We start from the raw sequence: 24551 nt of genomic DNA, 5'->3' as shown, positions 1-24551 counted from the left end.
TATCTACCTGGTAGGAACAACCCGTAGGACCTGCACCATGGCTGTGGGCAGTCACCTTCAGGGAGCTTGTTTTTTTCCTTTACATCACACTGTTTAGAAAAGTGTAGACAACAGGTACTAAAGGAATACATGAGTTAGAACAGTTTCTTTACCCAAATATAGTGGAGATAAACTTGGAAGTGCAGAAGAACACAAAATGCTTAGAAGGAATTTGTGATCTTTTTAGAAGAAAAATCAAAACTAGGAATAATAAAATGGTGAAAAAGGAGTTGAGATGTTGCCTGTTTGTGAAAGCCCTAAGAAGGAGAGGTACACAGATGCAGAGTGATGCACATTAAGGACGTTTAATACAGGAGAAATGTGGGCCCAGCACAGTAGCCTAGTATCTAAAGTCCTCTCCTCACATGTGTCGGGATCCCCTAGGGGTGTCGGTTCTAATCCCGGCAGCTCCACTTCCCATCCAGCTCCCTGCTTGTGCCTAGGAAAGCAGTCAAGGACATCCCAAAGCCTTGGGACCCTGCATCTGCGTGGGAGACCCAGAGGAGGTTCCTGGCTCCTGGCTTCAGATTGGTGCAGTTCCAGCCATTGTAGCCATTTGGGGAGAGAACCCCTTTCTCTGTGTCTCTCCTTTTCTATCTGTAAAATAAGACTTTGAAATAAGTAAATTTTATATGAATATATACATATGTATATGATAAAAATAGAGTTGGAAGCTGCAGTAAGAAAGCCAGAAGAGTTGGGATTTTATTAAAGAATAAATGAGAACTAGGATTTTTATAAAGTTTTTTCAAAAGGAGAGGGGTGTCTGTACTGAAAGGAATAGAAAAAACAGCAACTTTTTTTTTTCAGAATTTAAAAACGTATTTTCTTTTTTCTTTTCTTTTTTTTAAACATTTTTATTGCATTTCATTTTTTTTTTAAATTAATTACATTGCATTATGTGATACATTTTTTATGCACTGGGATTCCCCCCGCCCCTCCCCTCCCCTCCCCCCACGGCGGATTGCTCCACCTAAAAACAGCAACATTTTATGCCATTTCTGCTGAGTCTTGTTGAAATGTAATTGTAAGTTTTTGGTGTACATTTGTCAGTTCCTGAAGTTAGAGCTGTGTTTTCTTTAAGAAGCAAATGTGTATGTTGTTCTTAGCTCACTCTCCCTGTCCTAAAGTTTCTAAAAGATTTTTTTTTAAGATTTATTTATTTTTTTAAGATTTATTGATTTTTTTATTACAGCCAGATATACACAGAGGAGGAGAGATAGAGAGGAAGATCTTCCGTCCGATGATTCACTCCCCAAGTGAGCCGCAACGGGCCGATGCGCGCCGATTCGAAGCCGGGAACCAGGAACCTCTTCCGGGTCTCCCACACGGGTGCAGTGTCCCAATGCATTGGGCATTGGGTCGTCCTCAACTGCTTTCCCAGGCCACAAGCAGGGAGCTGGATGGAAAGTGGAGCTGCCGGGATTAGAACCGGCGCCCATATGGGATCCCGGGGCTTTCAAGGTGAGGACTTTAGCTGCTAGGCCATGCCGCCGGGCCCAGACAATGATTTATTTATTTTTATTGGAAAGTCAGATATACAGAGAGGAGGAGAGGCAGAGAAGAAGATCTTCCATCTGTTAATTCACTCCCTAAGTGGCCGCAACCGGAGTTGAGTTGATCCAAAGCCAAGGCCAGCAGCTTCTTCCAAGTCTCCCACGCGGGTGCAGTGTCCCAAGGCTTTGGGCCATCCTCGACTGCTTTCCCAGGCCACAAGCAGGGAGCTGGATGGGAAGTGGAGCTGCCGTGATTAGAACCGGTACTCATCTGGGATTCTGACAGATGCAAGGCGAGGGCTTTAGCCAAGCTAGGCTACCATGCTGGGCGCAGTGGTTTGTTGTTGTGTGTGATTTTTTGTTTGTTTGTTTTAATGGTTGCTGATGTAATACTTTTCTTCCCCCAGGTTTCTTGTATGATTATAAGGTGGCCTGTTGAGCCTTTTAATATGTGGTTCCAATAAGAGTTTGTATAGGTGGGTTTCATGAAGGAAAGAACACTGACACTAATGTAATTTCAGCTTTTTCTCAGTGTTTAACCAGATATCAGTATTGGAAGTCTTTATTGTGTATATTTGGTAATAGAAAACACTTTTTAAAAAATATTTATGTTTGGGCCCGGCGGCGTGGCCTAGCGGCTAAAGTCCTCGCCTTGAAAGCCCCGGGATCCCATATGGGCGCCGGTTCTAATCCCGGCAGCTCCACTTCCCATCCAGCTCCCTGCTTGTGGCCTGGGAAAGCAGTTGAGGACGGCCCAATGCATTGGGACACTGCACCCGCGTGGGAGACTTGGAAGAGGTTCCTGGTTCCCGGCTTCGGATCGGCGCGCACCGGCCCGTTGCGGCTCACTTGGGGAGTGAATCATCAGACGGAAGATCTTCCTCTCTGTCTCTCCTCCTCTGTGTATATCTGGCTGTAATAAAATGAATAAAATCTTTAAAAAAAAAAAAAAAAATTATGTTTTTTTAAAGGGAGAGTTGCGAAGAGATGGGGGGGAGAGAGAGATCTTCCATCTGCTGCTTTACTCCCCAATGGCAGCAACAACTGCGCCTGGGCCAAGCCAAAGCCAGGAACCAGGGGCTTATTCAGGGTCTCCCATATGAATTCATGGGCCCAGGAACTTGAGCTCTATTCCACTGCTTTCTCATGCATATTAGTAGAAAGCCGGATCAGAAATGGAGCAGTTGGACTCCAGCCCACACGGATGGACATATGTGATGCTGGCTCTGCAAGCTGTGGCTTATCTGGCTATGCCACATCACTGGCCCCAGGAATATGTGTATACACACACACACACAGAGCACACTTATGGACCATTAACTCCAAATTGATGTCTCTTCACATGGGAGATAGGCTAGGATGACAATGAGGTATCAGAATAACTATACAGCATTTTAAAAATACACATTCCTGGGTCCCATTCTGTTAGAACCATTAGGGTTAGAGTTTGGTAGCAAGGTATTTGTTGAGTCGTACCAGAAGCCTGCTGCATCAAGGTACAAAACCCTGGTCTTTGTGGAAGGACCCTGAAGCCTGTTGGACTCATGCCAAGTCTTCACTGAGGTGTCCTGGAAGGACTAACAACCCCAGCCTGGGAAGTGTATTTTCTTTCTCTCTCTCTTCTTTTTTTTACTTATTTGAAAGGCAGATTTATATAGAGAGAAAGAGATCTTCCATTCTCTAGTTCACTACTCGAGTGTCTACAATTGCCAGAGCTGATCTGTTCTCAAACCAGGATCTTCTTCCCATTCACGCACATGGGTGCAGGGCCCCAACTACTTCGGCCATCCTTTGGTGCTTTCCCAGGTACAGAAGCAGAGAGCTGGAAATAGAGCATCTAGGATATGAACCAGTGCCCACTTCGAATGCCAGTTTTGCAGGCAGTAGTTTTGTCCGCTATGTCAATGGTGCTAAATCCGTAAGTGTACTTTTCCTCTTGAGTAGATTTTATCTCCTCTGTATCTTCTATCCTCTGTAAAATGTCAGGGATAGTGAGAGAACTACACTGTTAGAGGTTAGATCTGAGGAGCTGATTATTGCCTTGCTGAGGAATTTCCCTTGTGGGCAGAAATAAGAAAGTTGGTGATAATATCCCTGAGTCCAAGCCAGTCTTTTATGTCACTGTTCCACTACCCGATTCCCTGTGGACTCATTGAAACCATCATATTTTAGTGTTTGGTGTGCACTGTCTGGGCTCCCTGCCTAGAACAGATGATGGAGGGTAGAGATCCATATGACATTAACTCTGCCCCTCATTGGTGTTTGTGTGAGTGAACAATCTCAGTCTAGTTTGCATTGGGTTGTCCAACTCTCATATGTTCTTGTATTAAGGCATGTGAAGTGTCTTGAGCTCCTCAGAACAGGTGCTCTTCTGGTTTTGCTTCTTTGATCTCCATTTCATTTCTTCCGGTGCCTGCAGCTGCCCTCAGCCTTCAAAGTGATTCTCCCAGGACACCCTCTGAACTCAACAACACCTCTTCCTTTACTGCCTAAAAATAGCCCAGCCTCCTCAGACTCAGTTGTCTTGGGAAGCCCTCCCTCCCCGCCTTGGTTTCAGGGCTCACAGTGCCACTGCTGTCCAAGCTTTTCCCTCAGCCAGTTCCACCTTGTTGGATCAATTGGAGTGACTATCTTATTCCCTATCAGTATTTTGAATGTCTTTGGGCCACTGATATTTGTCTGACTTCACTATCTTCTACTGGTCACCTGTGTGTTGTTTCTTGATTAATGAAAAATCTCAAGTTGGAGTGTGCCTTCAGTCTGCCCCCCACCCCCGCCCCGCCACCCTCCCGGAGCCTGCCAGCCACCCTTGTCCACGCCCTGGGTCTGAAGTTGGGCTTGTGGGTATTCTCACTGCCCCTTTGTTTGGAGAAGAGTTCAATTTGGAACTGTGTTTATCCAAACTAAGCTTCTGTAAGAACAGTGGTCTGTTCCTCTGTTCTCATAGTAACTTGGTTTTATTCATGTTCAGGCATCAGTGTTGGCAAGGGGGGAAATGCTCAGTGTTTTCAGTGGGATTTGTTGCATTACACATCACATTCCCTCTGCTACAAGTTCAGCCTCTCTGGGATCGATTGTTGAACATGGGACAAGACCAAGTTTTCTGTCAGTTTCCTTTTTGTGGCAATTCTCAGCAGACTGGAATGAGAATTGCTCACCTTCTTGGGTGTTTATAACCCCATCTATGGATTTTATTGTAACTTCTTAAAAAGGGGGGGGGGACCCAGCGGCATGGCCTAGCAGCTAAAGTCCTCGCCTTGAACACCCCAGGATCCCATATGGGTGCCGGTTCTAATCCCGGCAGCCCCACTTCCCCTCCAGCTCCCTGTCTGTGGCCTGGGAAGGCAGTCGAGGATGGCCCAGTGCTTTGGGACCCTGCACCCGCGTGGGAGACCCGGAAGAGGTTCCTGGTTCCTGGCTTTGGATCTGCGCAGCACCGGCCGTTGCGGCTCACTTGGGGAGTGAATCATCGGATGGAAGATCTTCCTCTGTCTCTCCTCCTCTCTGTATATCTGACTTTGTAATAAAAATAAGTACGTCTTGAAATAAAAAAGGGGGGGGGATATGGCAGAGATCAGCAGAAGTGGGCTGGGGTTGGGGGTTGAGAAATAAATGGCTGGCTGCCAGACTGAGCAGTGCAGGCTTTTAGGGTGGCTACTGGATATTCAGATTTTCCAACTCTTTGCTTCCTTGAGATAGTTCCAGCAGCAAGTTCATAGTCCTTCTTAGTGGACCGCAGTGTTTGCTTCTGCTTTGGAAGGATGCTTGGAGAAGAGTGAGTTCACAGTGTGTACAGCTCCTCTTGGTCTTCTAGGGAGGGAATTCCGCCCTCCCATTGTATCATTTTATCACAGAGAATGTTTGCAATGCTTTTTGTTTCCCTAGTTCATAAAACAATGTTGTTTAGAGTGGGTTCCCAAGTTTACCCACTTTGTCTCTCCCCCTACAACTGAAATCAAACTAAAGAGGCCAATGTCTTTCCTTTCCTGCCCTTTCATTCATACTTGAGATTTAAATTCACTTGAAGATCTTGGAACAACCTTTCCTGATGCCATATGGCTGAGCTTTTTCCTCATCACTCTGTCAGATGCTCTTTTGGAGGGATCCTGAGCAGGGAATTGATTCAATCCTCAGGATTTAAACATTGCTTCTTTTTCCTGCTGAGCTCACCACATTCTCTAACTTCTCATTACAAGTCTCATCTGGTTTTGAATTCTGTCTTCCCGTAGTGGTACTTCTTGCTGGTCATTTATTCAGAAGTTCAGCTCACACCATTTTAATGCTGGTACAAAAAAATGAAAGAAAAAAGGTTTATTTGTACGTATATATGTATGTATGTATTTATTGCAGAGAAGGAAAGACAGAGACTTTCTTCCATCTGCTGGTTCACTCCACAAATGGCTGCAGTGGCCAGAGCTGAGCTGATCTGAAGTGGGAAGCTAGGAGCCTCTTCCTGGCCTACCATGTGGGTACAGGGCACAAGGCTGTCCTCCCCTACTTTCTTAAGCTACAAGCAGAGAGCTGGATGGAAAGTGGAGCAGCCGAGACACAAATCAGCTCCCATATGGGATGCTGGTGCTTGTGGGAGAATTGTCATGCTAGCCCAAACAGAACAAATTCTTATAGTACACAGGAAAGTTGATGAAGTATAATACTCTCCTGTGAATAATCACACAGTGATTCGCTCACACAACTACAACACAAATAAAAAATAGATAAATGCCATGGTGTTAGCTGTTTCCACAGTATAATGCTAATAATATTAGTGGGGCGTGAGGGTAGAGATGAGGTTTTTACCTTGTATAATCAAGTTTTTTGTTTGTCTTAAAGACTTAACTATTTATTTGAAAGACCTACAGAGAGAGAGAGATCGACCTTCTGTCCGCCGGTTCACTCTGAGGATGACTGCAATGGCCAGGGCTGGACCAGGCTGAAGCCAGGAGCCAGAAGTTTCCTCTGGTCTTCCATACAAATGCCAGAGTCCTAATAATTGGGACATTTTCCACTGCTTTCCCGAGGCCATGAGCAGGGAGCTGGTTCTGAAGCAGAACAGTCAGGTTTGGGACACCTGCGCTACAGATAGCAGTTTAACTTACTGCACCGCGATGCCAGCCTCAAGCTGTTTTTGTTTTGTTCTGTTTTGTTTCTTTTAATTAAAATATCTTGGGACTAACTCTTGACCTTTTCCCAGCTCTTACAGATTTGTGTCTTTTAGCATTTTCAGGCAGTGTGTTTACCAGAACCATCGCTGTGCAACCTTTGTTGGCAAGGGGCAGTGGTTCTTGACTTCACTGTACTCTCTCAACAATTATTTAAAAAAATGATAGTCTTCCTAGTAGTAATAATAACTTTTATTGAATTTTTGCTGTGACCCAGGCACAGTGCTAAGCATTTTACATATATTGTCTTGTTTAAGCTCTGTGCAGCTCTGTTCTAAATACTGTTACTGTCCTCATTTTGTAGATCAGGAAATTGATAAGTGAGGTTAGGTGAGTAGTTGGTGGTGACACAGCCAGTAAGTGGCTGAGCTGGAATCCAAAAGCAGGCTAAGCCCAGTGCCCACCCCTCATCTTTCTTCTGTCCTCCTATGAGGGGGTCCTACAGGGTGGGTAGCACATGACATTGAGCATGGAAGTATGGCTAGTATTGCTCTAACCAGTCATACCCTGCTTTAAGGTTGGGAAAAAGTAGTTTAAAAAAAAATCGCACTGCTTCCCTCTGTGGGTCTGCGTTAATAAATCTCTCAAACTGTTATTTTAGATCTATCATTTAGTAACCTCGTCTCTCCACATCCTTGCTCCTCTTCTGCCTGCTCTCCAACTCCAGATTGCCTGAACTGGCGTTTCCACCTCCACCCTGCGCTATTGCTAGGAGCTGTGCCACTGGTGGTTCTGTGGGGGGATTTAAAGGTTTAATTGACAAAAATGCAGCTGCATGGTTCCAGATGCTGCATCTTCCTTGGGATTGGAGGAGGCACAAAGTGGAGACTGACAGATGCTGTGGTTGTTTTTGTGTGTGGGTGTCCTGGGGCTTCAAACTGTTGTGCTCTTGCTTGACAGACTGATTGTGTGGTTTATGCTCTTGCTTAAATCCGAGTGCTACCCCACATCGCTTCCTCTGAACTTCACTTGGGTAGTCTACAACTGACTTGTTTGTTTTTGAAGCTGTGTAGAATAGCTGGGTCAAAATGCCCTTTTCTATGGTGTGTGTGGGGGAGCGGGGAACCCTGGATCTAGCTGCCCTGGGCCAAGGCTGGCCTGGATGGTGACAGGATTTAGTGAATTTGAACGTGGGCAGAAATGAGATCTCTTATTCACTTGACTCCATTTGGCTGTTTGGGCACCAACGTTGCTAAGTTTCTTGAACAAATGCCTTGATCTCTTTTGTATTATTCTGGTTTCTTTTCCCAAATAATCAACTTTGCTACATTCTAGGTACAAAAGTGTATTGGCTGAAGGTCTGCTGCCCTGCACCTCCCCAGGCTGTCTTCAGCAAAGGAAGCAGCAAGTCAGAGGGACTGAATGGAGGGCAGCCCTCAGCTTGCTGGGGAGGTGGCGGAAGCTGCAGCTCGCAGATCCTGACCTTTGCCTCCTCTCAACCCCTCCTTGGTAAAGAGAAAGCAGCTGCTTGTTAGGACTGAACTTGCAACTGGCCAACCTGCCTGTGTTACCGTGATGCTCATTGGCTGCTTTTCTCAGATTTTGGACTTTATGATAATTTTCCTATGATGTAATAACTTGCTGCTGACTCTTCTAAACACGTCCTTTCTGCTTATGATGCCCTTCCTTCTCCAGGCAGCTTTAATCTCCTTTTGCTCATAACAGACCCAGAACTGACTAGTCAGCAGGACATCTCAAGGTTAATTTGTAGATCGCTAGAACAGGATTGGAAAGAGGACAGAAGACTTTAAAATTCAGAATTAGGGCCACCCTGACACTTTGCTTGCCTACCAAGCTCCCAAGCATGGGCACTGCTCTTGGTTGAGTCACACCAGGCTGTGTGTGTGTGTGTGTGTGTGTGTGTGTGATGGGGAAGGGGCTGTGGGTACCTTCCTCACATCTGAGGGAACTGGATTCTGACTATAAAGTTGAAATCCCAAAGCTTGCTTTCTGGGGGTTGCTGTCAGGCTTAAGTGAGATTGAATGTGAAAGCACATTTTAAGGTCTAGCTAATATTATCAGGGTCTTTCTAGAATCCCAAAGAATTTCGTTCTAATTTTCTGGCAAGATTTTATTTCTTCAGGTTTCTATTTATGAGAAGTGTCTTTCATGTGTTCAGGTCTATCTGTTCCAACATTTAATAGCCTCTGCATGGTTTTCACTGGAACCTATCTTCAGTACCTTTGTCTTGCCAATATTGTAACTTGTATCCACAACACACACAAAAAGGAGGACTTAGCAAATGTTCTTTTTTGATACTAGTTACTGCATAATTTATCTCAGACTATGGTTTTGATTTTGGGGGTAATTTTTTAAAAAAATCAAATCAGTGAAATCCAGGAATAAGAGAGTTCCAGTTTTCCGTGTCTGATTAGAAACCGTTTGAATGATTAACATGCTTTTCAACAAGAGTAATTTCTTTTCTAGGCAAAGACATTTCTTTTTCCTCTTTTGGGACTAATTAATTTATATTTAGAAATAATTGGAGAAGTGTATGATTAGTCCAGTAGCATCCTTTTAGACTAAGAATTTACAGGAAGAGTGAAAATGTGTTAATTTTATAACTTACTGTTTTACATTTCCAAAGTTGTGACCCAAGTAAAATATTTTTTTTTAAAGATTTATTCATTTTATTACAGCCAGATATACAGAGAGGAGGAGAGACAGAGAGGAAGATCTTCCGTCCGATGTTTCACTCCCCAAGTGAGCCGCAATGGCCGGTTCTGTGCCAATCTGATGCTGGGAACCAGGAACCTCTTCCGGGTCTCCCACGCGGGTGCAGGGTCCCAATGCATTGGGCCATCCACAACTGCTTTCCCAGGCCACAAGCATGGAGCTGGATGGGAAGTGGGACTGCCGGGATTAGAACCGGCGCCCATATGGGATCCCGGGGCATTCAAGGCGAGGACTTTAGCCGCTAGGCCACGCTGCCGGGCAAGTAAAATATTTTGTCTCAACCATTTTGCCTAAATATATGTACACACACACACACACAGGCTGTAGGTACAGTGGTGCTCTGGTACTGCCAGTGAAAGAGTGCATGAGTTCAGCTTTGGATTGCAAGTTGGAAAGACCCATTTGAAAAAAAATTTGTGTATCCTACGTTTGGGTCTAACCATTAAAGTGCTGGCGTCGTACCCTATATAAACGCACAGGCTGCACAAAGGTATACATAACAGGACATTTTTTGGTGTTATTCGTAATAGTGAAATCTTTGAGATAACCCAAGTAGCTATGAATATATTTTATTGTACATGCATAAAAGGAAATTCCTTGTGCTTGCTGCAAAGAATGAGGTCAGTGTAAATGTGCTGACAGAGAAGGATATGCATGTGACAGGTGGAGCAAAATAGCAAGTTGTGTAACAGTGTTTTTGTGTTAATAATTATTTGGGTTTTTGTTAAAGTTGTGGATGTGTTCATACATGCATATAAAAAAGCAAAGCTATAAATACCAAACTGCTGTCAGCTGTTCTCAGGGAGGGATGGTGGATCATGGTGGACTTGGACATTTGACGTTATGTATTTCTGTAATGTTTGAATTTTTCACAGTGAGCCTGTATTTTTGTAACTAGGGAAAAAAATAAAGGTGAGAGTCTCTCCAATTTTAACATGTGTATTTGGTATTTAAATCTAAGATATTTAAATTTAAAATTGGTATATTCATTAAGGCAGTTATGCACAAATGTCATTCAAAAATATATCTGGTATAATAAGCTCACTTGTTTTTGATGTTTCTTTTTGTACCCAGTGGACATAGAAATATCTTCCTGAAAAATCCATAATTAGCTTTTGAATTTGATTTTTTTAAAAGATTTATTTATTTTTATTGGAAAGCTGGATATACAGAGAGGAGAGACAGGAAGATCTTCCGTCCGATGTTTCACTCCCCAAGTGAGCCGCAATGGCCGGTGCTGCGCCGATCCGAAGCCGGGAACCTGGAACCTCTTCTGGGTCTCCCACATGGTTGCAGGGTCGCAAAGCTTTGGGCCGTCCTCAACTGCTTTCCCAGGCCACAGACAGGGAGCTGGAGGGGAAGTGGAGCTGCCGGGATTAGAACTGGCGCCCATATGGGATCCCGGGGGCGTTCAAGGCGAGGACTTTAGCCACTAGCCGCCGGGCCCAGCTTTTGAATTTGAAATAATTGATTTCTGAAATTTTCAAAAATATTTCCTTGGTTAGCTTTGATACATATGCTTTCTAGAAAGATATTATACAGAGAAGTATTGTGAAGAAAATGTCCCATCCACAGTGTCAACATCCAAAGATAACACTGTGAATGTTCTTATAATTACATCTATTTCTGTTTGTAATACATACTTAAAGATTTTTTTAAAGCAACAACACCGTCACTTTTGTCATTGATAATAATCCCAGTTGGATTCATGAAAGCTGTGCCATGCATGGTTTTCCCCAGGTCAATGTTTGTGATCATTTCAGACACATGGATTACTCCGTCTATTCCTCCCTCCATCTTTCCAAAATGTATTATAACCTTGCTTCTAGGGCAGGCCATGATAAATAGTGAATTCTTTTACTTCCTAGTGAATTATCCAACGAAGATTAACAAAAGTGTACTTATACTTTTTTTTTAGGTTATGTATTTATTTGGAAGGAAGAGTTGAACGAGAGACATGAGAGAGAGAGGTCTTCTATCCATTAGTTTACTTCCAAAATACTTGAAACAGATGGGCCTCCCGAAGGCAGAAGATCTGAATCCCATCTGGGTCTCCCAAATGGATGGCAAGGATTCAATGACTTGAGCCATAACCCAGGGTGCACATTAACAGGAAATGACATCAAAAGTGAAGCAGTGACTCAAATCTTGGCATAAATCTGGGATGTGGGTGTTTTAGCTGCTGCACCAAATGAATTGCCACTATTTTTGAATATTTTTTGAGTCCATGAATGAGTAGTAAACAGTGCCCTGTGCTTTAGAATTATACCATTAATGGCTTTTGCCCTCTAGCAGATTATAAATTAACAGGAGAGATAAGACAAATTATGAAAAGACACAGTAGAAATTCATCGTAAGGTACTAAGTAGAACACCCATGTGGATGATGCAAAATGTGTGCTGTGTAGAAATCCTACAAGGGAAAGAGTTATTTCTGGGTAGGTGTCTCAGAGAGGATCAGAGGCTATGTGACATTTGAGCTGGTCCTTGAAGGAAAGGTAGGATTTCAGTGTGGGTTGGTGAAAGCGGAGGGCACATCAGGTAGAGGAGTACTAAAACCCTGAGGCTCCTTCCCAAAATAATGACTAATCCAGATTGACAAATGCATATGATTCAGTGAGTAGGAGAAAGGCAGGGCACGTGGGTGCCTGACTGACATTTGTACATTAGTTGACAGTCAAGAGTCCTTGAAGGCTCGGCAGCGTGGCCTAGTGGCTAAGGTCCTCGCCTTGATCCCATATGGCCGCTGGTTCTAATCCCGGCAGCTCCACTTCCTCTCTATCTCTCCTCCTCTCAGTATATCTGACTTTGTAATAAAAATAAAAAAATAAAGCTTTAAAAAAAAAAAAGAGTCCTTGAAAATTCTTGAGCAAGGGAACAGATATATGGCTAATGCTATTCCCTGAAAAGATTATGCTGGTGGGTTGGGAAGTGCACAGCATCTACGAATAAACTGTCAGTTGGGGCTGGTGATGTGGTTTAGTAAGTTAAGCCACTGCTTGTAACTGCAGTATCTTGTATGGGCACTGATTAGAGTCCTGGCTGCTCCACTTCTGATCCAGCTCCCTGCTAGTGCATGCGGGAAAAGCAGCAGAAGATGGCCCAAGTACTTCATTATCTGCCGCCCACATAGGAGACCTGGAAGATACTCTGGGCTCCTGATTTCAGCCTGGTCCGTCCCTGGTCACTACAGTGCATATGGGAATGAGCCAGCAGACAGAAAATCTCTCTAATTCGGACTATCAAATAAATAATTAAAACAAACAAGCAAAAAAGTGGTGATTATACCCAGCAATGTGGTATAGTCCCAACACCTGAACTAGAGTGTTGGGATTGAGAATGGAAGAGAAGGAAGCATTTTATAGAGAGTAATAAATCAAAGAAATCTTTCCAGTTGATGTGATCACGGGGCACTAAGAGCCTGTCCACTGCCAGTTTTGTGCCTGAACACCCAATCACTTTGTACACTTAGTTCAGATAAGGAATAATGTTCTCTGTGGTTACAAAGTTGGAAACTAAGAGATTACGTAGAGTTAGTGGATGAAGAGGAATTAGTCACCTTTGATGATCAAACTCTTAGCTCAGAAAGCTCAGTGGTTCTGGTCTTGCTGTAGAGAGGGCCGAATTCTCACTGCATACCACCCCATGCCACCCACCCCTGTGCTGTTTATTTAACTGTGGAAGATAAAGAGCATGTAGAATTATCTCTTATTCCAGGAATGTGCTTTTTTTGTTTTGTTCCATGTTTCCTTTAAAGATTTGTTTGAAAGGGCTCGGCAGCATGGCCTAGTGGCTAAGGTCCTCTCCTTGATCCCATATGGCCGCTGGTTCTAATCCCGGCAGCTCCACTTCCTCTCTATCTCTCCTCCTCTCAGTATATCTGACTTTGTAATAAAAATAAAGTAAATCTTTAAAAAAAAAAAAAAAAAGATTTGAAAGGCAGAGTTCTAGAGAGATGAGGAGAGACAGAGATCTCTGTTGGTTCACACCCTAAATGGCTGCAGCGACTGGGACAGAGCCCAGCCAAAGCCATGACTTCTGGGTCTCCCACATGGGTGGTAGGAGCCCAAGCACATAGGCCATTTTCTGCTGCTTTCCCAGGCACATTAACAAGGAGCTGGATCAGAAGTGGAGCAGTTGGATTTCAAATCGGTGCCAATTTTTAATGCCGACATTGTAGGGAGAAGCTTAACTTGCTGTACCACAGTGCCAGTCCCAGGCATGTGCTCTTTCTGTTTTGCTTTTAAGATTTATTTTTTTCTTAAAAGTTAGAGAGCGGTCTTCCATCCATTATTTCATTCTGTAAATGGCCACACTGTCCAAAGCTGAGCTGATAATGAAGCTAGGGGTCAGGACCTCCTTCCAAGCCTCCCATGTGGGAACAGGGGCCGAGGGACTTGAACCACCTTCTGCTATTACCCAGGCAGAGAGCTGGGTCAGAAGTGGAGCAGCTGGGACTAGAATCAAACCCATGCGGAATGCTGTTGCCACAGGCAGAAGATTAGCTTGTATGCTGCCGTGCCAGCCCTCAGGCCTGTGCTCTTAAAGCTGCTTTCTGGGGCCCGGCGGTATGGCCTAGCGGCTAAAGTCCTCGCCTTGAACGCCCCCGGGATCCCATATGGGCGCCAGTTCTAATCCCGGCAGCTCCACTTCCCCTCCACCTCCCTGCTTGTGGCCTGCGAAAGCAGTCGAGGACGGCCCAAAGCTTTGGGACCCTGCAACCATGTGGGAGACCCGGAAGAGGTTGCAGGTTCCCGGCTTTGGATTGGCACAGAACCGGCCATTGCGGCTCACTTGGGGAGTGAAACATCGGACGGAAGATCTTCCTCTCTGTCTCTCCTCCTCTCTGTATATCTGACTGTAATAAAGTGAATAAATCTTTAAAAAAAAAGAAGCTGCTTTCTGAACTTGGACACGTGCTGATGACTGTACACTAAGTGAACCCTTTACCTAGAGTTCCTCATTCCTCTCTTTCCAGGCTGACGCCTTACTTGTCTCTTTCTCAGTTTGCATACAGAATTAGATTCTCTTGCTGTTGACACTGCAGTTCTGGTTGCCCTGGAAACAGGCTGTTAGCTGTCCTTTTGATTGTAAGCTGTAGCACAGCCTGGACATGGGTTAGTGCTAACCACATAGGATATTCTGTCTCCTTTTTCTCTGTAAGTGTCTCAGTGAACAGAAATCAGAACCATTTTAGAGACCTATTTCAGCTACTGATAAACTTTAGGTTGGTTTGGTTTGGTTTGGTTTTAGGAAATATTAAAGCTGAAGCCAGCAATGTAGATGCTACCTGCAATGCCATATGGACACTAGTTCATCCCCAGCTGCTGCACTGTTAATGCAGCTCCCTGCTAATGTACCTGGGAAAGCAGCAGAGAATGGTCCATGTGCTTGGGTCCTTACGCCTTTGTGGAAGAAACTGTTAGCTCCTGGTTGTGACTTGGCTCAGCCCTGGCTGTTATGGCCATTTGGGGAGTTAATCAGAGAATGGAAGCTTCCCCCCTCCATTCTTTCAGCCCCTCCCCCACTTCTCTCTCTAACTCTGCCTTTCAAGTAAGTAAAATGAATATATATTAAATATTTATCTTTATTGGAAAGACAGATTTTACACAGAAAAGGAGAGAGAAAGATCTTCCATCTGCCAGTTTGCTCCCCATTTGTAGCCATTGTGACCAAATGACTGGAGCTGAGTATATCCGAAGCCAGGAGCTTCTTCTGGGTCTCCCACACGTGTGCAGGGGCCAAGTGCTTTGGGCTGTTCTTCACTTCCTTCCCAGGCCACAAGCAGGGATCTGAAAGGGAAGTGGAGCAGCTGGGGCACTAACTGGCATCCTTTGTGGGATCCGGGCGCTTGCAAGGATGAGGACTAGCCAATTGAGCCATGCACTGGGGTCTAAAATAAATATTTTAAAGAAAAGAAAAAGGGGAGCATTACAGCTAGCATGAGAGAGGTACTTGTTGTTCTACTTCATCCTGCTGCCCTCTGCCTTATGTCTTGGTTTTAGGCCTGTCCCCGAGGCCTGCGCAAAGGTGTCGTGAGTTTCAGAAACTGACCCTCTGGTGATGTTAGAGACCCTAAACAGCCCTGGGTTTAATTCTTGGTTCCTCCACTTACTACTTACCTTGTAAAGTGGAGATGCTATTATTAGTCTTTCATGACATTGTTAAGAGTGAGATAATCAGCATGAAGTGCTTAAAACGGTTCTCACAGAGTTCACATTCAGTTAAAGGGAGCTTCTGTTTCTCTCTTCACAAAACTCATCCTGGGTTTTCTTATAATAATACTTGAAACATTGTTTCCTCTTATTCCCAGAAAGGGCTAAGGTTGGGCAAATAAAATGCATTAGTCTAATAGTTCCCAGCCAGATTAATCATTAGAAACACCTGGGGAACTTTGACTATGCAGCTCCTTAAATCCTGCTCTGCATCTGCTGGTTGAGAATCTTTCAGGAGTGTGGGCTAGAGTGGGAACTGCTGTGTGAAAAAAACCCTGGAATCATTTGCATAATTCTGTTGATCTGCCAGGTTTGGAAGCTTGTTCTACTTTCCTTGTCTCCGAGGGCTTCTGGCTGGAGGATATCGAAGGTCACCCCCTTGCAGACAGTGGCAGGTTTACCTCCTTAAAAGCTGAGCACAGGAGAATGGGCTGAACTCTCATTCTGGAGTGCGAAGCAGGAGAGCCTGGTGTTTCTGTCCTGTTGCCTCTGGGAGGTTGTGGTATAGAGGGCAGAAGTGCACATCAGTCACACTGGGTAGAGCAGGAGAAAGCAGGGGCAGAGAGACAGGGTCTGTTCCCCCATCTTGGGGTGGCCAGTGCTGCCTCACCTACCTCCTGCCAGGTGGCACTTGAACTGTGAAGGGGTAGAAGTGAATGAGCATGGCATGGTGACATGGTCCAGTCACTGGGTCCCTGCCCAGCTGCTGGACTCTCTGCACAAAGCCTCTGGCCTTGGACTTCCTCTGTGGGTTTTGCATAAGTGGCAATTTTCAGAATCTCATCCAGAATGTGCTTTGTGAGATTAGAGTGCAGTGTGTGGGCAAGAGACAGTTATTCTTAACCTGCAGGAAGAGAGGGTAAAGCAGAGTGCTCTGTCTTGGACAGATCTCCGACAAGCTTGTTTATAGAAATAGCAAGCTGGTGGTTTGGCTGGAATGTTTTACAACTCAGAGATGGAGGAGTGGGGGAAGGTAGTAAGAAGAAAATGGAAGCTAGTGGCAACACAACGTGGCAAGGAAAACAGATCAGTTTTCTTCCAGTTGCTGGAGTTTCCTTACCAGTTTGAGGTCAGCCAAATCCGAGGTAACCCTGGCCTTTTGTGACTCTGCCCCTTCTTTCTCTGTCTCAAGGGAGCAGCCACTCCCCTGCCAGTGCAGATTCCCTCCCTGTACACCGAGAAGGGGAGAGCACATCCTACTAACAAAAGCTGTGGGGGCAAGCAAAAAACCGTCCCCCCGGCAGTGGCTCCACGGATGGGCTCTTTGTGGACTGGTGCCTCTGCTCTAATTGGGAACTTACTGGGACACTGGACTTGAGAGAGAGACTGTGATTAGAAAAGTTTAGATGGGCCCGGCAGTGTGGCCTAGCGGCTAAAGTCCTTGCCTTGAACACGCCAGGATCCCATATGGGCTCCCGTTCTAATCCCGGCAGCTCCACTTCTCCTCCACCTCCCTGCTTGTGGCCTGCGAAAGCAGTCGAGGACGACCCAAAGCTTTGGGACCCTGCACCCGCATGGGAGAACGGGAAGAGGTTCCAGGTTCCCGGCTTCGGATTGGCAGCACCGGCTGTTGCGGCTCACTTGGGGAGTGAATCATTGGATGGAGGATCTTCCTCTCTGTCTCTCCTCCTCTCTGTATATCCAGCTTTCCAATAAAAGTAAATAAATCTTTAGAAAAATTTAGATGGCTCTACTCACAGAGTTCCAGGGTATTTTAGGGTTGGGGACTATTTGGGACACTGTGCTGTGCCATCTGTGTTACCTTTGGCTCTGGACTTTCTTCTGTTTTCTTTCTTTTTTTAATATTTATTTTATTTTTTATTGGAAAGCCAGATATACAGAGAGGAGGAGAGACAGAGAGGAAGACCTTCCATCTGTTTATCCACTTCCCAAGTGGCCACAATGGCTGGAGCTGAGCCAATCCAAAGCCAGGAACCAGGAGTTTCTTCCAGGTCTCCTGCGCAGGTGCAGGGTCCCAAGGCTTTGGGCCATCCTCTGCTGCTTTCCCAGGCCTCAGGCGCATGCAAGGCAAGAACTTTATCTGTTAGGTTACTGTGCTGGATGCCTTTTTTTTTTTTTAAGGATTTATTTATGTATTTGAAAGGCAGGGCTCAGAGAGAGAGAGCCCTCTGTTAGTTTACTCCCTAAATGGCCACAATTGTCAGAACTAAGCAAGTCTGCAGCCGGGAGCCAGTTTTTCCTGGTCTCCCACGTGGTGCAAGGGCCCACGGACTTGGGTCATCCCCTGCTGCTTTCCCAGGCACTAGACACCTTGGTAGGGAGGTGGGTGCGAAGTGGCGTGCCCTTCTAATAACAGGCTGCCTACACCATAGGCCCCTGCAGCAGCAGCTCCTAGACTCCTTTCCTGCCTCCTTCATTTACAGCATTTACATCCATTGTTTCTCCTTTCTGGAAATTTTCTCCTTCACTCACTTTTTGGTTCTCTTCCTTTCCAACATCTCAGACACCTCATGTTCTCTGTTTTCTAAAAGTAGATATTCCCCGATGTTTTCTCCTCTTCTCCCTTTGCCTTTTCCTTCCCTGTTTATGTACATCTTACATACCTCATCACCAAAACATAGTTTTCATCATGTCCTCAGCTTGAAATCTTCCCATGACTTCCTAGAATCTACAGTTGAGCCTATAGAAGTCCCAGTAAAAGTACTGCTCTAAACCGTCTTTGCTTTTACCGTTGCTCCACTCTGCTGCAGTTTCCTGCTGCTAAACTTTAGCTCATATAGCTTCCTCAAGGGAGAATTGCTTTTAAATTTCTACCTGTCAGGATCCTTTTACAGTTTGAGGCATAGTGCCTTACACCATCTTACCTTCCAAGAAAACTTTCTTGGTCCTCTCTTTGATCCTGTTCAGAAATCATCTTTCTCCTGTTTGAGCACTTCACAGCTTTTTTATGACCCTTGTCACATACTGGATTGCTTAGTTGTAAATCTTCTGTTTTCCCTGATGGATGTTGACGATGGGGGATAGAGTTTGTTTATCCTTCATCCCAGGATCCTGGATTGCATCCCAGTAGCTTTCAAATGTTTTGGAGGACAACCTACAGCAAGAAATGCGTTTTGTGTTTTGACTGAGGACACACGTATGCCCATGAACCCAAAGTTTCAGAATGAATGCTTAGCCTTGCTACATGCCGTGTGGTTCATTTCTTTATTCTACTTATTCATTACCAACTAATCGGATGTCAGGTTTCATTAATAGGTTGCAATCTGCAGGTTAGAAAATAACTCTTGTCTGGTATGAATGAGTAGTCCTGTCTCGCCTCCGAACCACCTGCTTTTTCCATCTTACTTAATAAGAGCCAGAAGAGCACTTAAACACATGGCTTTATTCTTCCCTTCTCCCTTGGGAACTGGCCATTATGAGGTTACCCTTTATCTCATTGAAGTGGGGGATGATTTTGCCTGCAGCCTTTCCCTCAGGAGTCTGTACTCCTGCCCTGCCCTGTTCCTCGGGGGAGCCCTCCCTCAGTCTGCCTGTGGTAATCCTCCCTTCCACAGCTGTACTTCAGGGGAAAGATGACACCTCACTGGGGTTCACTTAGACTTTCCCTGGCTAGTATTCCTCACCTGCCAAAACAAAAGCAGGGCCACCACCTGGGTGTCTTCCCGCTGCCTGGCTGCGTTTTGGATGTGGAGACTCTGCAGAATACAGAATGAGCGCCCTATGTTCTCTTTTTTCCTTTGCGTCTGAGGCAGTGTCCCCAGAGCTGTGGGTGTGTGCCAGCTGCCTGTAGCTGTTGTGCCTCCACCCACTGCCTGGGCGCATGTCTCCTTTGGGTTACATTTCAATGCCATGTTGGTCTGACAGGTTTGAAGTGAAGTTCTTATCAGAACTTGAGAAACATCCAGACACTAAGCGTGGCTGTTTTCTCAGAGGGTCCCTTCCCTGCCTCCATGAGCTCGCTTGCTCTGTTGGAAAGATGCCAAGGTGTTTCCGAGAGACTGGGTCATTGGTTCTCACTTGGTCTAAGAACATGTGTGATCCACAAAATGTTCTTAGGTGACCTGGAACATCCTCCCTTTCCCTACTGGATATCCAAATGAGGCCTGATTTTCTTCCTATACTTAGAATAACATCATAGCATATAGAAGGCAGGTGCAGATAGGAGAATTTTGTTCTATTAAGTCAGACATGAAAAAAGTTTGCAAGAAAACCAGTGCCACTTTTCTCAATATTTTTTTAGAAAACAGTTACCTATAATAAAAATGTTAATGTATAATTTGCTTATTTAATGATGTTTTAAAATAAATTAATAAATACAAATATTTTCCATTGTAACGTCAAGTATAATGAATATAGGTGAGTATAATCTGTATAAACAAAAGCTCTTGGGAGTCCTTGACATTTCATATTTAATTCTGCATTTCAAATGAGCAAATCTTTTTTCTTAAATTATTTTTATCTTGAAAAGCAGAGTTAGAGAGCGAGAGACAGAGAGATGTCTTGTGTCTATTGGTTCGCTCCCCAAATGGCCACAATGGCTAGAATTGAGCCAGGCCAGAGCCAGTCTAAAGCTAGGAGCTAGGAGCTTCTTCCGGGCCTCCTACATGAGTGCAGGGACCCCAGGACTAGGGTCATCCCCTGCTGCTTTCACAAGCAGGAAGTTAGATGGGAAGTACAGCAGCCAGTATATGAACCAGGCCCATTTGGGATGCTAATGAGGCAGAGAGAAGTGCCTACTGTACTATAGCACCGGTCCCCAAATAAATAAATCTTTTTTATTTTATTTAAAGATTTATTTATTTCACTACAAAGTCAGATATACAGAGAGGAGAGACAGAGAGGAAGATCTTCCGTCCAATGATTCACTCCCCAAGTGAGCCACAACGGGCCGGTGCGTGCCGATCCGATGCCGGGAACCAGGAACCTCTTCCCGTTCTCCCATTCGGGTGCAGGGTCCCAATACATTGGGCCGTCCTCGACCGCTTTCCCAGGCCACAAGCAGGGAGGTGGAGGGGAAGTGGAGCTGCCAGGATTAGAACGGGAGCCCATATGGGATCCTGGCGTGTTCAAGGCGAGGACTTTAGCCGCTAGGCCACGCTGCCGGGCCCATAAATCTTAAAAAAAATAGAAAAGAATCACTATGACATGACATAGAAGGCAGGGGGCAGGGAGGACACTTGGCAGTCAGAGTCATCACCACATTGAGAGGGGAAAGTGACGGGAGCCCTGTGGTGCCCGCCTAAAGGTTTACAACTGGGTGGGGAAGAGAAGCTAGGACTTGTGAACTTGTGCTGCTTCCTCTGTGTCTTCAGCTTCTACCCCTGTGCTGCTTTCCAGGCTTCCTTGTGCTGGTCCTGGACACACAAAGCAATGCACAGTTGGCGTTCCTGAGCTGCTGTGAGGCAGCAGTAGCACAGCGCCAATGGCACATGGGCACCTTCAGCCTGTGCTGTTTTCTCAGGGTCTCCAGGGTTGGCTCCATTTTCTAGAGCAGGTGGAAGCTTTCTCTCGTTTTTGGAAAGAGAGGGTCCAGGAAGAAAGTTATCTGAGGGAGAGAGTCCATTTCTAACATCGATTGCTTTGGAACTTTGCAAAATAAAAGCCTAGATGTTGGAGGCCTGCAGGAGCTCCTGACTCTTGGCTCCTTGCAAAGTAGAGCCCTGCCCCAAACCTCTCTGCAAACAGGAAGCTGGGTCGAGTTAAGAACATAAAATAAAAACCAGCTGATGCCCCTGAATGTTTTCCCTGCTCCTCCCCTTCCACAGAGCCAAAAGAAACTGCTCCCCCCCCCCCGCCCCCTTTGGATAGCTGCTTAGAAAGCCAGAAAAGGCGAAAAAACATAAATCCTTTGAGAAGAAGCCAAGCTTTGAACCCAGGCAAACTCATGCCCATGGGTTTTCCGGGTCCGGAAGTGTGTTCTGCTGTGCGGAGTTCCCGGAGGAGAGTGACAGGAACACAGCAGAGCCAGTGTGGGTTTCCCAGACTTGAGCTTCCAGCCCATTAGTAGCTCATGGGATTGTCCTGTGCAATTGTTTTAATGAAATTAAATAAATAAATAGAGTATGTCACATGCAATATTGTTTTTGTAAAGCTTTTACTTGCTTTATACACAGACACACACATACATGTGTATGTGTGCATTGGGTGATAATGTCGACTGTGTTTCTCACTGCGGATGGTGGTCCAAACAGTGAGAAACACTGGACTAAAGTACCCCTCTGAGTACCCTGAGTCTTCTTCCTGCTTTGAGCTGCCATTGAAAAAAAGCTAGTTTCAGAATCAGTTCCCTATAGAAGCACATCGTCTGCCCACAGGACACCCACTCCCCACATTCCTGGGCAGCTGAGACCCAGCACATTTGGTCTGATTCTTTGGGAGCAACATTCGGGAGGAAAGTGGTGGGAGCAAATGTGATTCCAAAGAATCTGAAGGGTCATTTTGGGGGCTGAGCAGTGTTCTGATTCACTGCACTGGCTTTGCGACCTCTTCCATCTGTGGGGTGCGGCTGGCCTTAGGCTCCTTGCTCTCCTCTCCTCAGTAGGTAGTGAGGGCAGCAGGAACACCTGTCCCCCTGGACAGCCACAGGCACCCTGCAGGGGACTGGGCATAGTGACCTGAACTTTCAGTCAGTGTCAGGTGACGGGTGTGGGGGTGTCATGAATTCAGGAGAAAGTGGAAGGAGGCCTGAGTCCAGGCAGACTACCACGAATGTCTAAGGTAGGCTGAAGGCAGCGCATTCCATGTTAGAGTTAGTGTCTCATAGACATCAGGGTTCTTGCCAGTTGGCTGCATGTTGATGCTCTCTACCTACATTGCTTCTGTGACTGAGTAGACACTTGTTGGTGTCCACATCTCAAGAAGGGTAGAAGCTTCTTGGGGACCTACTTGTATCTAATCCTAGAGACTTATTTTTGTCTTTGGCCACCACAGGGCATTTCTTTTCAAACTCATTTAAACTAAAATGGTCCTCAGAGATGAAAATTTAAATAGGCCCTTTAGGAGTACTTCCAGTTCTCCCAATGGGATAGTGAGAGAAGAGAAATCCTAAAGCTGTCTTAATTGATCCCTGGCTTCCTGCCTCTAGACACTTAACCTGGTGGAGGAGTAGACCACCGAGAACCCCTGAAGTGTCTCTGGTTCCTGTCACCCTCTTGGGACCTCCAGGGTTCTCCTCAGAAGCAGGATTTTCTAGCAGAATATGCAGCCATTAGTACATATTTCCTAGCCTGTGTACACAGCTGTTCTACCTCTAGAAGCCCAGGTAGGGCATGGGCATCCCTGAGCAGGGCAGGTGCAAAGAGTGCAGATGATTCTAGCGGAGGCTGACCTGAACAGAGGCCACAACAGGGCAGTGCCTCTCACACGGCATCATTTAGCAGAGATTAGGGTGCTGATTGAAAGTTAGCCCTTTTCAGTCCCAGGGACTGCAGACAGTAGGAGACAGACAACACTGAGGATGAGAGAGGTGGCCGCCTGCTGTGACCCTGTCCTCTAGCACGTGACACAAGTCTCCCTTTCATCTCTATGGGAGTTGTGGTTTAATAATAGTCATTAGCCTACACTGCATCTGTACTTTGCTGAACACAGCATCAAGCTGTACTTCTGCCTTCTCAGCTTGTCATCTGTATGAATTGGTACACATCTGGGAGGTGGAGCCGTTCAGTGGTGAGAAGGGTTTGATGGGGTGTGATGGTCAGGGACACTATGAGTCACCTAATTTATACCTAACATTGGCTCTTGCTGAGTTGGAATGCCTTTTTTTTGTTTGTTTTTTTTTTTTTAAGATTTGTATTGGAAATGCAGACTTACTGCGAGGAGAGACAGAAAGATGTTCTATCCATTGGTTCATTTCCCAAATCCCCTGCTGCTTTCCTAGAACATAAGCAGGGAGCTGGATCAGAAGTGGAGCAGCAGGAACATGAACCAGTGCCCATGTGGGATGCTGACACTGGCAGGTAGAGGATTAACTAATTGAGCCACCACACTGCCCTCCCTCCACCCTCAAAAAGGTTTTTTCTTCATCCCTTCTGTGGTACGAAAAACGGTGACCACTAAGTCTCTCAAATCCAAGAGCTCAGGCTGAGGACCCAAGGACTTAGCTTGTAAATGATGCCTTGCTGGATTGGGAGAGTGTTTGTTGCTTTATAGCAGGGCTGTGCTTGAACTAGTTGACATTCTGCCCTGCGGTACCAGCTCACCGAACCTTGCTCAATTCAGATGATGCCCAGTGGCTCTTTCCCGTAGGATTGAGAGTCTGCGTCCAGAACCAAGCCTGGAGAGATCATAGCCGTGTTCTCCTGAAGACAGGGCCATGAGGAAAGCAGTCAGCACTGTAGGATAATCGAGGTGCCTTTAGCACCTCCTGTCCACAGTCACTCTGTCTATGACATGTTACTTCTCTGTCTTGCTCAACAGGTGACCTTGGAGAAGGTTCTGGGAATAACAGTGTCTGGAGGCCAAGGACTTGCCTGTGACCCCCGATCAGGTTTAGTTGCCTATCCAGCTGGGTAAGTGCCTTGGGAGAGATCTTGGTGTGTGAGAGCTTATAGCTAGCTATGCTGGCTGATTGCAGTGGGCAAGTGGTTCTGTTGTTCTGGGAGAAGTGCTTAGGTTGAGCTGGTACTGTTGTGCCGGATTTTGATAACCCCAGAAAATCATCAAGTCTGAAGTTTGTGCTAAGGCATAAAGGTGGTTTATTCAGGTTAACCTAGGTCTCCCAGCCGTCTCCTGTAGCCCAGCAGGGCTGGAGGGGGAGGGGCAGCCGCAGCCAACAAAGGAGAGGGAGAGAGAGCCCCTGGTCGAACAGCGCAGGGGTTCTTATACATTTTAGGCTATTAATTATACAGTCATGATTTAACAGGCTTCTATTGGTGGGTTTGAAGCGAGCAACTTTCAAAAAGTACAAATTGATGAGCTATAGGGCGGAGGATCTTAACAAACACCAAGCTACCTCCTTCCTGAGGAGTGGTCTGCCTACGTGACCTGCCAGGTGACCTGCCAGGTGAC

The 24551-nt window shown here is 45.7% G+C and overlaps 1 protein-coding gene across 7 annotated transcripts in view; it reads left to right on the top strand.

Moving 5' to 3' along the window:
* Positions 1 to 24551, top strand: part of MAPKBP1 (mitogen-activated protein kinase binding protein 1) — a 51622-nt gene that overhangs the window by 3785 nt on the left and 23286 nt on the right. For all 7 annotated transcript variants that reach the window (XM_058666020.1, XM_058666019.1, XM_058666017.1 and 4 more), the window contains exon 3: positions 23961 to 24052. In XM_058666020.1, the coding sequence (XP_058522003.1) occupies positions 23961 to 24052 (92 nt within the window). The remainder of the gene's footprint in view (positions 1 to 23960; positions 24053 to 24551) is intronic.

Source organism: Ochotona princeps, chromosome 6 (genome assembly GCF_030435755.1).
Source record: "Ochotona princeps isolate mOchPri1 chromosome 6, mOchPri1.hap1, whole genome shotgun sequence".
NCBI classification, from domain to species: Eukaryota; Metazoa; Chordata; class Mammalia; order Lagomorpha; family Ochotonidae; genus Ochotona; species Ochotona princeps.
This window is presented reverse-complemented; position numbering and strand designations above follow the sequence as displayed.